The 17190-nt window shown below is 38.2% G+C and overlaps 1 protein-coding gene across 2 annotated transcripts; it reads left to right on the top strand.

The window, feature by feature from the left end:
- Window positions 1-3001: 3001 nt before the first annotated feature.
- Window positions 3002-9677, top strand: SERPINB3 (serpin family B member 3). 2 transcript variants are annotated; one of them, XM_041739823.1, is made up of 7 exons: window positions 3002-3169; window positions 3757-3813; window positions 5231-5359; window positions 6050-6167; window positions 6988-7127; window positions 7484-7576; window positions 9276-9677. In XM_041739823.1, the coding sequence occupies exons 1-7, from the start codon at window positions 3002-3004 to the stop codon at window positions 9675-9677; spliced, it is 1107 nt and encodes a 368-aa protein (XP_041595757.1). The 2 variants fall into 2 exon arrangements, with proteins under 2 accessions (XP_041595757.1, XP_041595756.1); XM_041739822.1 differs by having other exon boundaries at window positions 7421-7576.
- Window positions 9678-17190: the final 7513 nt, after the last annotated feature.

Raw genomic sequence — 17190 nt, 5'->3', positions numbered from 1 at the left:
CTGTCCATGGCAAGTATTAGAAAGGACCCACTATGGAACAAGTGCTAGAGAGGTGTGCTGAAAATCAGAACTCCCACACATAACCCCATCATATTTTGGTAGAAGTATAAAATGGCATGGCCACTGGGAAACAGTCTGGAGCTCAAAAATCAAACACAGACTTACCATATGACATACTGATTTTACTCCCAGGTATATAGACCTAAGAGATTAAAACATACATCTGCACTAAAATTTCTATGTGAAAGGTCATGTCAGCATTATTCACAACAGCCAAAGAGCAAACAAAACCCAAATGTACAGTTCACACATGAATGGATTACACAAGGTGGTAGTAACATATGACAGAACATTCGTTAGTCATATAAAGAAATAAAGCACCACTACATGACATTAGCCATGGACAAACCAGGCTAATTGAAAGGAACTTGATACAAAAGGCCACATATCATGCAAGTCCATCTATATGAAATATCTGGAACAGACAAACTCATTGAGAAAAGTAGATTAGTGGTTTCCAGAGACTGCGGTAAGGGAGAGCTATACAGGGGTCTCTTTGGGGGTAGGTGATGAAATTGTTCTGGAATTAAGTCACAGTGATGGCTGCACAACTTTGTTGATGTATTTAGAACTAGTGACTACTATGTTTTTAAAAAGTGAGCCTTACAGTATGTGAATTACTTCTCAATTAAAAAGTTGATCCATGGTACAAACATCCACTTACCCCCATGGCAGGCCAGATTTTGGGCTAGATACCCCACAACACCACCCCCTCTCCCATAGCCATGCCTCAGGGTACAGTGTACTCTGTGGAGAAAACACTTTCCTTTATCTGCCTCTTTTCCCACCCTCCCTCTTCATTTCTACTAAATCCCAGCTTGATAGAACCCTCTGGGGGAAGGGAAAGTAGGGCATGATTTGATTCTTGAGCCTCACACCCCGAGGAAATTACCCTTATGTTGTACTTCACTCACTGTTCTTGGCTGTCCCAGGATGGAGCCCTAAAACGGCATCTGAAAGACCAGCGTTGTCTCCTGGTGACAGTAGTATTTGACTGTATCTCACCCCTTCTGATTTTGTAGAAGGACATTATCTCTTTTGAGAGTGCAGAAGAAAAAAGTTCTTTTCATTTAAACACAAGGAGTGTATGTAACATATATGGGGAATAGATACACATGCAGGTTTCTGAGTCAGCTTATTCGCCTGATATCTCACCTGGGCAATTCACCACCTGTAGAAACCTGAGCTTTTATTCAACAGCTCTGTGCTTCACTTCTGTCATCTGTGCAATGGGGATAACAAAGGAATCCGCCTTAATAAACTGTTGAAGGAGTAAAAGGGTGAATACCTATCCCCACTCTGTAAAAATCAAGTTTTTGATATGATTCTACCTGTGGGAACACCATGCACATGAAGGGGATAAGGATCCCGTGATAGCAGAATTAAACACGGCATTCAAAGAACACCTTCGTCTCATTTTTTCTAACAGGTAGTTGACTATGGCATCCAGTCCATGAATATGAAGCTGGTATGCTAATGGGCAAGCGACAGAGAAATGTCATGATTCTGGAGCTCAATTTATTTTTGATTCATATTTATATAAAAAACTAGAATGCTTCCACACCCTATGGTCTGTTTTTATTCATTGTTCTTCCCCTTGTGAGCATGTTAACACTGCAAGATAAATGAACTTCCCACTGTCCTTAAAACACAAGGAAAAATTGGGACTGGCTGCAAGGGGCCATGGGTGGTAACAAGGAGAACAGCTATCAAGGCATAGCCTTTAGGAGAAGGCAACAGATTCTTGTTCTCTACGTATTGCTGGGACCCTTGTCAGTAGTGTTTTAGACAGAACTCGAGCAATTTTCCTGGTTATACAGAATAATTACTAAAGAAATGGACAGGTTGAACAAGACCTTTCAGAACTAAAGATAGAAAATAAAAACTTTGTCATGGTTTATGTGTGAAATGGGCCTTAAAGACATCCACACCTAAGAGAAGACATTTTTTAAGAGTTGTTTTCAGATAAATGTTGCAGGGGCATGTCAGGAAGTTGGAATTGCAACTCCATCCTCATTGGTATTAGAAAGACACCTACATGCATTTCATAAGAGCCAATGACCGCAGGCCCGCAGTGTTTTGCTGCAGGGGAAAAGGAAGTACAGTAATGGAATGATCATGTTTTATTCCCATAAATATTTTGAGTTGATATACATGATGGTTAGCCTGGTTAAGAAATCAAAAGTGGATTTACTTGAAATTCCGACTACAACGAGTAATAGAAGGTGGCAGGAGAGTGCTATATATTCTGGAGCTCACAGTTCACCACACATAGGCTGACAAGGCTCCCTGCCCACCTCTGCTTCCTCCAGGAACACAGGTAAGTATCTGTAGCTGCTCCAGCTTAATAACAGGAATCATTTCTGAACATATGGTAATGGTGTGTTTTCTATCCTGCATCGATCTCATTCTGTGTGACTGGGTTTTATTTATTCTGCTGGGGTAAAACTAGAACACCTTCTTCAGCTGATTTATCGTTCATCTAACTTATTTATTTCTGATTAAACAAATGCTCCCTTGGGCATCTGTGTGGTTGGGGAGAGAGTCTCTGGTACCCAGAGAACCCTGAAGGAAAAGGCAGAGAGGTGCCTAAATGGGAGCTGTCTGAATCTTTGTGTTGGTATCGGTAATAAAGCACTTTCTACCTAGGCCTAGGAGTGCCAGTGAGCAATGAAAGATAAAGATGTCTTATTACTTTTTCACAAAAGTTTTGTTTTAAATAGTAATTTTGATAGTCGTCTAGTTATGAAATTTACACATATACACTGAAAGAGGCTTGAAAAGTAGAAGGAAGAAAAATTTTAGTTGCCAGAATCCCACAACCCAAATATAAGTCATTTCTTTTAAGAAATAATTTCATTACAAACTAATCTTTCCTTCAGGAAAGTCATGAAATGAATCTGATCCTTTCCTAGGAGTTCCAGATCACACCAAGGTCGCCATGAATTCACTCAGTGCAGCAAACACCCGCTTCGCATTTGATCTGTTCCAACAGTTCAAAACATCAAAAAAGGGTGACAACATCTTCTTCTCGCCTCTCTCCATCTCATCAGCATTAGCCATGACCTACCTAGGTGCCAAAGAAAATACTGCACTTGAAATTGGGAAGGTAAGTGTCTACTTCCTACACAGGTCACCAGCTTAGATTGATTTCTCTGTTGGCTTGTGTGCAGATGGCCCCAGATCTGGCTGTGTAGCACAGGAGGCCGAGCAAGCATTCCCATGACTGGGTAAGCACAGAGCTTGGCAGGGGGGGGGGGGCTGGGGGGGCACATGCCCTCCCCAGGGCTCTGCTCCATTCACTTCCCTGGACCTAGATTTCCTCTGATAGCCCAGATGAACTCCCACAATTGCACAACAAACAGAGGCAAGGCTTAAAGGGAAGAGTAATGGCAGAAGTGACATGCTGACTTAAATTCATGTAAAACATTTCATGTTTTCTCATCAATGAATAATGACACAGGATTCTCTGAAGTGGCTTTGCTGTGGCTTTCCAAGGAGCAAATGCTTGCAATGAAGTTTTCTATTCTCTTTTTCCTTTGTTTAGTGGTTTGGTTTGGTTTGGATTTGTGTTTGCGTTTGGGGTTGGGAGTTTTGTTTTGTTTGGATTTGGGTTCTTTCTTTCTTTTACTTTTTTCTTAATTTATTTCCAGATCTTTTGAGTAGGTTTCTTATCCCACTTCCTGTCTCTTCCAGGTCCTTCACTTTAATGAAGCCACAGAGAGCACAACAGGAAGAACTACAACAGATCATGTGAGTCACAGATCACTTGAGTCTAGAAGGAGAATCGCATATCCAGGAGGCCCATATTTTAAGCTAGGAATTTCAGATAAACTGTGAAAAGTCCGTTTTTAGGGAAATTCTTAGGTAAAAGAGACTGGACAGAGTTGCATCTCGTTTCATATTACATACTTATTTATTTCATACTTTTGTCTCCTGAGGGGAGATCAGCACTGTGCCAAAAGAGCTTCAAATTCCTGCTCTGCTGTTAACCAATGGGGAAGATGAGCAAGACACAACTGTTCTAAGGCACCATGACCTCATCCCAGGAAGCTGGGAGTAATAAAATAATCTGCCTCAATGCATACAAACAGATGGAAAACATTACAACAGTGCCTCGATTACTGGAAACTGATAAATTTTATGCATTACTATTGCAGAGTAACAATAATTACAGTAATCACAATACTTTTGCTAAAATAATATAATTTTAATTAATTCATTAATGGACTAAACAGGAATAAGCATGCCTCCAAGCATATTTTGGGAAATGATTAGATGATGAGATGAGATGAGTTTATAAACTTAAGGTCCAAAACTCAAGTAAAAGGTTCTGGATTCAGACAGGCCTAGGTTCAAAATTTGGCTGTGCCACCTGCGTCTCTTTGGAAAGTCTATTTAATTCTGAGTTTCTTGTTTTCATCTGAATAGGGATAAAGAGAGATACAAATGTAAAGCCCTTACCAGGAACATACTATTCCTACTTAGAAAATGACCACCATAGGGCACCTGGGTGGTTCAGTGGTTGAGCATTTGCCTTTGGCTCAGGTGATGAGCCCTGGGTCCTGGGATCAATTCCCACAGGGGGTTCCCTGCAAGGAGCCTGCTTCTCCCTCTGCCTATGTCTCTGCCTCTGTGTGTCACTCATGAATAAATAAATTTAAAAAAAAGAGAGAGAGAGTATGACTATCATGAGCGCAGAGCCATTGATCATGGTCAACAGGTCTTAGAAGAAATACAATCTAGTAGTGTAAAGGGCTCCATGTCATAATATAACAAATAAACAAATTCAACATTATTATATGACTGATAGCTGTTAAAATGAAATGTGACTCTAGCCCTTAAGAAGCCTAAATTTAGCTGGGAAGTTTTTACCTAACCCATTTGTACCAATTAGAAGATAATCCAATGGTGGAATGGTGCTACATCTATAGTTCATAAGTGAAAATTTTGGATTACTTACTCAGAGCAGAAAGAAATTTCCTGAAGGAGACTGAATTATAAGGATCTTGAAGAATATTTAAGTAAATCCACCTAAAATCAAGGAATAACAATAAATGTCACCTGCAGGACTATCAAAGTATAGCTTTGGGTCTAACAGTTTACATGGGGCTAGTATTCATATTTACATTAACAGAGAATGAATGAGCTTACTTTTTAATATTTGAAGGTTGAAAAGACGGAAAATGTACACCACCAATTTCAAAAGCTTCTGACCGAATTAAAGAAACCCACTGATGCATATGAACTGAATATGGCCAACAAGTTCTATGGAGAAAAAAAGTATCAATTTCTTCAAGTAAGTTTCACTTGGCTTGCTATACCTTTAACCTGAATCCCAGGTCCTTTGTCCTTTGCCTCAACTATTTCAAATGAAATATCCTAGAACTTGACAACCCACCAATATAAAATCCGGTTTTAGGGATCACGTCATCAACCCAAAAGAGATTCAGTAGCAAAGGAAGTCATGAGATGCCCCAATGATCTGATACCATTCAGTCACATAGCGTAAATTTTGGTGGACAATGACCCATGAAATGTATGACTAATGGGATACTGATGAGAGTGCAGGCTTGGTGAGTTCTAAGGAAAGTTGAAGAAGTACCAGGGGTACACTGAATGCCCAGAATGGAAGATATAAGCAAAAGCAAGAACCCTAAGGTTTGATAGTACTGCTTAGGAGTCCCAGAAACACACCATCTCCTTTGGAGCATCATGCTTTGCAGTTTGCAACCCAGAGCCTCTTCTGCCCCAACCTATGTCCAGAAGGTATTGCCTTTCAAAGACCTCACTGTTGTGCCAGCCTGTACTTGCATTTCAAATTACCCACATGCGAACTGTATAAAATACGCATGGGCAAGAAAAAGTAGATTTCTCAGGGCCTAGATTCCTGTACTGTATTTTGTCAAGACTGAAGATAAATAACTTGGGAATATGTAATTACTGATGAATTACTCTTAATTCCTACTTTCTTCCTTCTCCATCAAAGGAATACATGGATAACATTAAGAAATTTTACCTAGCCAGTGTGGAATCTGTTGATTTTAACAATGCTGCAGAAGAAAGTCGTAAGAAGATAAATTCCTGGGTGGAAAGCCAAACTAATGGTAGAGTATGAGAGATTGCCCATAAAAATCACTTTTTTTTGAATCCCTGCTGTGTGTGAAATCTGTTCTTGACAACATCTGGGGTGCCAGTGGGGTGGGGGTGATGGCTTTGCAGAGAGGCTGGAGGAGAGCATTGCAGATGATGGAATGGTCCAGGTAAAGGTGAAAAGCAAAAAAGGGAATTTCTGTATGACAGAAAGATAATTACAATGAAATATAGCTGGCAATTGGTGTTTGCTCATGATCACAGAAGACAGTACCTTCATGGATCCCAAGTCTCTGCTCCAACCCCATCTTGGGTTCACATCCTTTAAATTCTCAAAGTGCAGAATAGAGAAGAAGACATCCCAGACAGTAATATCTGACAGCATAGGGCATGTGTTTCGGGTTACAGAGTTCATGCCATTTGTCCTCAAGAACAATCAAGTCCTATTTCTTCAGAGTATTAAGCCCAACATTGAAAAAATAGAAAGGGTGGGAGGAATGAAGAACGGGGGGTGTGGTTGGAAGAATTCAGGGAGGGAAGGAAGCTGGGAATGGAGGTGCTTCCAGAGTAGCTGAAATCCATATTCCGTGTGAGATGACTGACGTCACCCAAAGACAATGAATCTGAACACCTTTCCCATGACAAGATGGGGTATCTCCAGCAAGGATAACTCCATCAGGCTGGCATCACAAGGAAAGCTGAAACTCAAAAATTATTGCTCACAGTCCCTAAAGTAGTGACTTGCCCAAATGATCCACTGTAACTTTCAAAGCATCTTCCAGACAAACCACTTGTACTTTCACAGAAGACCTTTGATTTTTTTTCCTTTTACAGAAAAAATCAAGGATATGTTTCCCAAGGACTCTCTTAACCATACCATTCTGGTTCTGGTGAACGCAGTCTATTTTAAAGGACAGTGGGACACGAAATTTGATACAAAAAACACAGTGGAGAAAGAATTCTGGCTGGACAAGGTATTGTAATTTCTTTATAATAATGTAACACACTCATACATGGAATGTTAAATTTAAACTCATATCTAATAGCACATGCAATGGCAGGGAAAAAATGAATTTGTCATGGTTGTATTTTCTTCCTGTTTTATTTTTTTACTTTAGATAAAAATACTTGAAGAAACTCTTGCTTCCAATTCACAAATTTCACATATCATCCCTTAGAAAGAGGATGTGTTTGGTATCTCAATAGTATTATCTTCTTTTTAACTAATGCCTCACTTGGCATTTGTCTGCCACGTTAATTACTGCAGGACACAAGCAAACCTGTGCAGATGATGAGACAATTCAACGTTTTTAATTTCACCTCACTGGAGGACTTGCAAGCCAAAATCCTAGAAATACCATACAAAGGCAAATATCTAAGCATGATGTTGCTGCTGCCACACGAAGTAGATGGTCTGCAGAAGGTAAAATCTTATGTCTCCAATTCTTTCTACTATTGCCTGATTTCCTAGTAGTACAATCCTTATATGGGCTGTTCATTGAAGCAATGCTCACAGATTGGTGGTGGTGGCTGACTGAGTTCAAGTACAGAGTACTTCTCTGCATACAGCCTAAAAAAGAACTTTTTAAGGAGAATCTGGTATTCTGTGTGTTCCAAAAAGTAAATATCCTAAATAACACAGTGTCATATGGAACAATATATAGAAAATCTCAACATCAAGGGTCCCATTAATATTCTGATGAAACTATGGAATGTCAGTTCAAAAGAAACATACTTAGGCACACACATTAATATTTTGCAACCAAGAACTTCTAATATATCCCAGTCTATTCATTAGAAGACAAGGAAATGAACACTCATATGCAGGTGACACATAGAAATATTTGTAAGCTCACTCATAAACAAAACAAGTAAATTAACATAATGAAAGGTACATTTTAAATATCAAATCACAGTGGTTTTGTAGACAATGGACCAAGAGATTTATTTTGATGCTTACTTTTCAATTTGGAAGTATTCAATACCTAGGAGCTCAAAAGTCCTTTGGGAGCCTCATTGCTCAGAATCAAAAAATAAATAAATAAAATTAAGATGTGGGGGGATTATAATTTTCCTCTTAAAATTTTTATAGTGAAGGTAATATTTAGAAATATCTAGAAGGGTATCTGGCACATTGAGGACATTCCAAACATGGCAGTTTTCCAATGACTCCAACAGCTTGCCATGCTGTTGAAGCCACAGGGAACTTGCTGCACACAAAATAGCTATCATGCTAACACTGGGATTTGGAGATCCTCAGGGAAGGTAACATGACAACACATGTGAAGGGCCATAATATGTCAGACTTCAGCTCAGCAATTCCCCTTATCAATGACATAAGGACTCCCAGTCCTGGGACTTTAACTAAGGTAACCATTCCAAACAAGGCAAAGGCTTTTAGATAGAAGTGGCTCAAGACATTGAAAATTTTGGTGCATCTTTGTATTATCAATAGTTTAACTTGGGGCTGACACGTAGTGAATGCTTAAAAATATTAAGTAAAGATATATACGTTGAATATCAATTTAGATACTGTGTAATAATTTAAACTTGATTAGAGAAATATATACCTATATGAGAAATGTTTACAAATAAGTAAAGCAAGAAAAAGGAATAAAAGTTGTACCTACACTATAAAAATTATTTCAATTAGAGTATACAAAATTATGTACACAAGGATAGTAACAAGAGAAGTCTATTTGAAAATGAAGCATATCATACATATGGAAGGTCTGGAGGTCAGGAACTATGTAGAGTATAAAAAATAGAGATACATAGTTCATCTCTTACAAAATAACTTTATTTAATAATTCTGTTATGTATATATACACATACATATCCATATATATACATGTATAGATATTTATGCATATATATACATAAATATAACACAGTCTTGAATATATAGTATATTTTTCGACTGTATAATATATATTCACGACTGTTATTTTTGACTGCTCAGACAAGATGTGATAAACTGAATCTTCTGCATTTACATTTACTGTTTAAATAAAAGTACATTTACTGTTTAAATAAAAGTTTTCTACAATTCAATCCAATGTTAAATCGTGCTTAATATCCTTGAGAATCATGTCAGCTATTCCCTTTTTCCATTGCTGCAGCTTGAAGATCAACTCACCGCTGAGAAACTAATAGAGTGGACGAGCTCACAGAATATGAGCAATGGGCAGGTGGATTTATACTTACCCCGGTTCAAAGTAGAAGAGAGTTATGAGCTCAAGGCCACACTGAAAGCCCTGGGAATGGTGGATGCCTTCAACACAAAGAGCGCCAACTTCTCAGGCATGACAGGGAGGCAGGATCTTGTGGTGTCTAAAGTCAGGCACAAGTCCTTTGTGGAGGTCACCGAAGAGGGCACGGAGGCTGCAGCCTCCACAGACGTAGAAGTTATTGCCAAATCAGCACCAACCTATCTTTTTCATTGCGATCACCCTTTCCTGTTCTTCATCAAGCACAATAAGACCAACAGCATCCTCTTCTTGGGCAGAGTCTCTTCCCCTTAGATGCAATTAGCCTGCCTCTATTGAGGAGGAAATTCACATTTGCTCCAGTACATGCACTGCGAGAAACAACAGATTCTCTTTTTTTTTCCTTTCCAATCTCACAGTCATCACTAAGAATATAATGGTTGAAATGGAAATAGCCTGTCTGTCTCTCTCCTTCTACAAACATGTAAACCTACTTCATCTCCCAGTGATAATTCCCCTTTGGACAAATGTTCAACATAAGATAAAATATCTTTAAAAAGATATTTTAAAACCCTATCTTCTACTAAATTTGAAATCATATCTATTTCAGAAATCATATCTATTATTCAAACTTATTAACTTAGATATCCACATTTATTTGAATTTAGGTGATAATCTAGAACACTTTCATGTCTAAATTTCTTTTATTTAATGAAATACATTATCAATAAAGTAATTATTTATTCATATTATTTGCTGCTTTTCCTTTTTTCTCTTTTCAACAAAGTACAAGCAGCCCACCACACATAGGAAAGATAATTTAGAAATACATTATCATATAATAGAAAGAGCATTCAAAGCAGAAGATCATATGGCTGATGGTAGATTGGTACCAAACTTTGAAAATTTCTATTAACCATGTTAACCGCTTTCTAATTTATCCTAAAATAAATCAAAAGCCATTATAGATCTCATCTGTTTGTTTTCCAAAGAGAAGAATGAGATCATCATATCTGCATTTTTAAAATACACCTCTGGCTATTATGATATAAACAGATGAGAAGAAAGAACATTGTAGATATAGTGAGATTAACTAGTAAGCCATCAGAATGTCCAGAGTAGAACTAAGGAATTGAAATAAAAAATTGAATTATTTTGGATTAAAGTTTTTGATCACTGCTGAATTACATGTAGGAAATTAAATTCATGATACACTTAGCACTTATACATACTGTCGAGTGCTGTGCAAGGTGAAAATAAAGATACAATTCCAGGGGCGACTGGATAGCTCCACTGATTGAGCATCCAAGTCTTGATGTCAGCTCAGATTTGTAAGAATTATTCAGGAAGTAAAATACACACGATTATAGCAACACATTATATATATGACAGAAATGAGAGACAGAAGCCAAAAATGATATCCAATTTTCTGGCCTACCCAATGGGTTGGATAAAAAAAAAAGATTCTGTTTTAGAGAGAGGAAAAGATCCTGGGTTTAGGTTTATATTTGTTGAAGTTTAATTACTTTTGAGACATCCAGATAGTTATCCAATAAGCACTTGAATATACAAGTCTAGAGCTCAGATGCAGGGTACGATCTGAAGCTCTAAATATGTCATGCTCCAAAGACCCCACCAAAAAAGGAGAATTACAGATCAATATCCCTGATGAACATGGATGCAAAAATTCTCACCAAAATATTAGAGAGTGGGATCCAACAGTACATTAAAAGGATTACTCACCACAACCAAGTGGGATTGATTCCTGGGATGCAAGAGTGGGTCAATATCCACAAATCAATCAATGTGATGTACTACATTAATAAAAGAAAGTACAAGGACCATATGATCTTCTTGATAGATGCAGAAAAAGCATCTGACAAACTATAGCAACCTTTCTTGATCAAAATTCTTCACAGTGTAGGGATAGAGGGAATATACCTCAATATCATAAAAACCATGAATGAAAAGCCCATGGCGAATGTAATTCTTGATGGGAAGAAACAGAGAGCTTTTCCCCTAAGGTCAGGAACATGCAGGGATGTCCACTATCACCACTGTTGTTCAACACAGTACTAGAAGTCCTAGCGCCAGCAATCAGTCAACACAAAGATGTGAAAGGCACCTGAATCTGCAAAGAAGTCAAACTCTCCACTCTTTGCAGACAACATGATACTCTAAAATGAAACCCAAAAAAAGACTTCACCCCAAAATTGTTATAACTCATACAGGAATGCAGCAAAGTGGCAGGATATAAAATCAATGCACAGAAATCAGCTTCATTTCTATACACTAACAATGAGACAGAAGAGAGAGAAATTAAGGAGTCAATCTCATTTATAATTACAACCAAAACCATAATATACCTAGGAATAAATCGAATCAAAGAGGGAAAGCATCTGTAGCCAGAAAACTATAGAACATTCATGAAAGAAACTGAGGAAAACATAAAGAAATAAAACACTCCATGTTCATGGATTGGAAAAACAAATATTGTTAAAAATCTCTCTGCTACCTAGAGCAATCTACACATTCAATACAATTCCTATCAAAATACCACCAACTTATTTCACAGAGTTGGAAAAAATAATCCTAAAATTTGTGTGGAACCAGAAAAGACCCCAAATAGCCTAAAGAATGTTAAAAAAGAAAACCAAAATGGGTGGCATCACAATTCCGGAATTCAAGCTCTATTAAAAAGCTGTAAGCATCAAGACAGTGCGGTACTGGCATAAAAACAGACACACAGATCAATGGAACAGAACAGAGAACCCAGAAATGAGCCCTCAAGTCTATGATCAAATATTTGACAAAGGACGAAAGAATATCCAATAGAAAAAGATAAGTCTCTTCAACAAATGGTGTTGGGAAAATTGGACAGCTACATGCAGAAGAATGAAATGACGATTTCCTCACACCATACACAAAAATATACTCAAAATGGATAAAAGACCTAAATGTGAGACAGGAATCCATCAAAATCCTAGGCAAGAACACAGGCAGCAACCTCTTTGACCTCAGCCTCAGCAACTTCTTGACAGACACATCTCCAAAGGCAAAGGAATTAAAGGCAAAAATGAACCACTGGGACTTCATCAGGATAAAAAGCTTTTGCAAAAGAAAAGGCTTTCTCGACAAAACCAAAAGGCAATCAACAGAATAGGAGAAGATATTTGCAAATGACATATCAGATAAAGGGCTAATATCCAAAATTTACAAAGAACTTATCAAACTCAACACCCCAAGAACAAATAATCCAATCAGGAAATGGGCAGAAGACATAAATAGACATTTCTCCAAAAAGACATACAAATGGCCAACAGGAACATGAAAAAGTGCTCAACATCACTTGGCATCAGGGAAAAACAAATCAAAACCAACAGTGAGATACCATCTCATACCAGTCAGAATGGTTAAAATAAACAAGTCAGGAAACGACAGATGTTGGCAAGGATGTGGAGAAAGGGGAACCCTCTAACACTGTTGGTGGGAATGCAAGCTGGTGCAGTCACTTTTGAAAACAGTATGGAGGTTGAAAATAGAACTACTCTATGATTCAGCAGTTGCACTATTGAGTATTTACCCCAAACATACAAATGTAGTGATCTGAAGGGACACCTGTACCCCCAATGTTTATAGCAGCAATGTCCACAATAGCCAAACTATGGAAAGAGCCCAGATGTCCATCAACAGATGAATGGATAAAGAAAATGTGGTTTGTGTACACACACACACACACACACACACACACACACACATACATACACACAATGGACTACTACTCAGCCATCAAAAAAAATGAAATCTTGCCATTTGCAGCAATGTGGATAGAACTAGAGGATATTATGCTAAGCAAAATAAGTCAATCAGATAAAGGCAATTATCATATGATCTCACTCATACGTGGAATTTAAAAAACAAAACAGGATCATAGAGGAAAAGAGAAAAAATAAAACAAGATGAAATCAGAGAGGGAGACAAACCATAAGAGACTCTTAATCATAGGAAACAAACTGAGGGTCACTGGAAGGGGAGAGTGGAGGGATGGGGTAACTGGGTGAGGGGTATTAAGGAAGGTATGTGATGTCATGAGCACTGGGTATTATATAAAACTGTTGAATCACTAAACTCTACCTCCGAAACATTAAATGTTAATTAATTGAATTTCAGTAAAATTTAAAAATAAATAAATAAAAACAAAAAACAAAAGAAAATAAACATGTCATGCTCAACATAAAAGTTTTACCATGTTTATTCAGGAACTCTAAAACACGGCTAAAAAAAAAATGGTAGCTAAAGGCAAGAATAGATCCTAGGGAGAGAGTATAAAGTGATAAGAAAGGAGGGCCTAGAATGGACTTCAAAGTGTATCAATATACAAACACCAAGTATTGACAATTTTTAGTTTCTAGAACACAGCTTTGCTTAAGGGACTGTATTTATTCCAAATCCTTCTCAGTCAGTACTGAATCCCTGCTGATTTCATAAAACATGAATTTTGGAGGATCTGAACAAGGTCTCAATTTTCTTCAGCACAATTCAGGAACCTAAGAACAGAGCAGAGGAAGTAAATATTTCACCATAGAAGTATAGAGACTTGGTCAAGGGAACTCATGGACCAGCAAACCAGTGGGTAACATTATAAACCATGCGGTGAACAGGCCAGACAGGGAAGGCAAGTGGGAGGCAGTTGCCTTGATGAACACAGAGGCACTGGGATACCTAAAGAGGTTAAAGAATAGAAATGAGAGGAAAGAGTTTGTGAGATATCTAAAAAGATCAGAAGTTTAGCCCAGGACCAGGGATTTTGAGGTGCATTTTAAAAGAAAATTGTAGGCAATAAATAAACTTTGAGTGTCACCATGAGTGTGAACTAGTTTCTAATGATTTAATTAAGTTGAAACTGGCATAGCATTCTGGGGGGGTTAAAGAATTGACTGTCAGAATGCCTTTAGACACAACTTTCAACTACTTGTTATTTTATTTGGGTTTCCTTTTTTTAAGATTTTATTTATTCATGAGAGACACAGAGAGAGAGGCAGAGACACAGGCAGAGGGAGAAGCAGTCTCCATGCAGGGAGCCCAATGAGGGACTTGATCCCAGGACTCCAGGATCATGACCTGAGCTGAAGTTAGACGCTTAACCGCTGTGCCACCCAGGCGTCCCTCAAAAGGAACTTTATAAAAGCAAACAGGTTAAGACAAAGGCTCCCAGGCATTAGAGTCATATCTAGTTGTGAGAACTAAAGAGCTTTGCCTATATTCTAGGCCAGTCAGAGAACCAACTACCCTGCACTGTGGCCATATATAGAGAAACTGATACACTGAAATATTGTATCTTTAAAGTAATGCATTCCATTCATTGAATACAACTGAATATAATGAGTCCATACTGATATAAAATAAATGGCTAAATTAAAAGTTTTATAAGGAATGGATATTTACATGCTTTCAAGGATCCTCCCCTACAGAATATACCACTTTACCCCTAGTAGAATAGCCAAAAGTTTCATTTTCATTTTAAAAATTGGCTACAACAAGTGTTGGAGAGAATATGGCATAACAAGAACTCTCATATACCACTGATGAAGAACACAGAAAGGTGCAACCACTTTGGAAATCAGTTTGATTATGAAATGTAAACATTTATGAAATGTAAACATTTACTTAACATATGATCTAGCAACTCCACTCTCTAATATTTACCCAAAAGAACCAAAACATGTGTCCATGAAAGGACTATATGCAAATGTTCACAGCACCTTTACTCATAGGGGCCAAAAACTGGAAATAACTCAAATTTGCATCAGCAGGTGGATGGATAAACAGACGGTGATAAAAAGGAAGACACTACTGATTCCTGCTGCAGCGTGGATGAAACTCCCCCACACCGTGGTCGGCAAATGAAGTGGGACAGAAAGAGCACATAATGTAAGTAATTCCACAACCATAAAGTCCAACCTGCGGTGACAGAAAGCTGTGTTATGTGTCTCACTGTGTGCAGTAGAGTGTAGGCCATTCAACAAACAATTATTCTGTACCTAAAGTATGCCATGCTGGATTAGGGAGTGGGTTCTCATATACAGGGTGAGCAAAAAATAAATGAATAAACCAAGCATCCTAAAGGCCAGAATAAGGGAATTGAATTCAGAACACAAGCAGGCCAGAACTGGGAAAATGCCCCGACGTTAATGATCAAGGCAGAGTCGAAGGTCTGGAACTCGACTATAAATATGATGCAACATATTCCATGGAAGTAGCTGAAGCCAGGCAGAAAATAGCTGGTGGGCAATCAGAAAATTAGAAATCTGAAAAATGTAAGGATCCGATTTAAAAAGGCAAATTCGTAAGTTCAGGAAGATATTTTATGAAAGATACAAGAAACCAGAACTCAATGCCCTCCCAAGTGGTTGTGGTGTGTGTGTGTGTGTGTGTGTCCTCACCTTCTAGAATCGTAACATCTAAGACGGTATTGTTTCTATTCCTGATCATTGTCTGCCCAAATGCGTAGAAACCAGCAACACACATAATCTAAAACATGGCCCAAGATGATTCATATTTCACTTGAGACTAGTAACACAATTGTGTTCTCCCTAACAAGGGCTCTTTTACTTATATATTTTATCTGGCAATAATTTTAAGAAAAACAACAGCTTCCACTTTTGGTACATTTTTCTAGTGGTCAAAGTGAAATGAAGATAAACTGCACACGGCAAATGGAGCGCTGTCTGCATCTGCACCTCTCTGTGGTCGTGATGACACGCATGGCAAGAGTGGCCCATCAATGACCTCAAAGGCGATGCCTGCTGAGACAACTTAGAACAGTAACTGCCAACACATCCTGCAATGACAGGCTTTCACTGTGGCAAAGAGGTAAATTCCCCTTGGAGATGAAGAATGCATCACAAGCATAGGATCATAGGTGAATATTTTTAAAACTCAGGGGATTGGTCTGTGTAAGTCTGGTAAGCCAGAACTTTTAAATACCCTTGATGGGCTTAATGCATATATTGGTGTCCTGGAATGGTCACTTCCAAATACTGATAAAGAGATATAAGTCAAGGGACAGAATTGCTGCTCTACCTGGGATCCAATAACATTTTAGAGCTGATAAAACAGCAGCTTGGATTCCAACATGGTGGCTAAGAACAAGATGGCCATGATTTGGTTTCCCAGCAAAGTTAGAGGAGGCTGCTGCTGTTGGTGGTGGTGCTGGTGGTGGTGATATGATGGCAAAGAAAATGACAGCGCATACCAACTGGATGCACACCATGTTCTAGATTCTTTAATAAGCACATATTCTATTTATCTCCACAACGGGTCAATAAAGTAGAAAGTCTCATAAAAATCACCTTTAAAATGAAGAAATTGAAGCCCCAAAAGATGAGCTAAACTGCCTGAAGCCATATGCCTATTTCCAAAGCCCAGTTTTATATTTAGTTGTCTGACCCTAACGTTGGCATGTTGGAGAATGACTCAGAAATGGACGTAAACAAAATTTGTTTCTGTTGCTAAAATCCTTCTGTCTGAATTATTTTCCAACATAATTAGATAGCAGATAATTTCATGGGGAATAGCCACCCCGATAGTGTGAGAAGTGATATTTGAGATCATGTCTATAATTATGTTCATTTACGCAATAAAAAATAAAATTCCCAAAAAATAACCTGCCTTCTCTGAGACCACAGCCAGTTCAGGGCAGGGCTGGGATGAAAACTGCAGCATCCTGACTTTGAACTAGGCTGCATCATTTTGCTTCTTTCCCTCCACTGGGTTGATCAATTTAATGCTACATGTCATGTTGCCCACCCAGCCTTCTGTTATCCTG

Source organism: Vulpes lagopus, chromosome 24 (assembly GCF_018345385.1).
Source record: "Vulpes lagopus strain Blue_001 chromosome 24, ASM1834538v1, whole genome shotgun sequence".
In the NCBI taxonomy this organism is placed as follows: domain Eukaryota; kingdom Metazoa; phylum Chordata; class Mammalia; order Carnivora; family Canidae; genus Vulpes; species Vulpes lagopus.
This window is presented reverse-complemented; position numbering and strand designations above follow the sequence as displayed.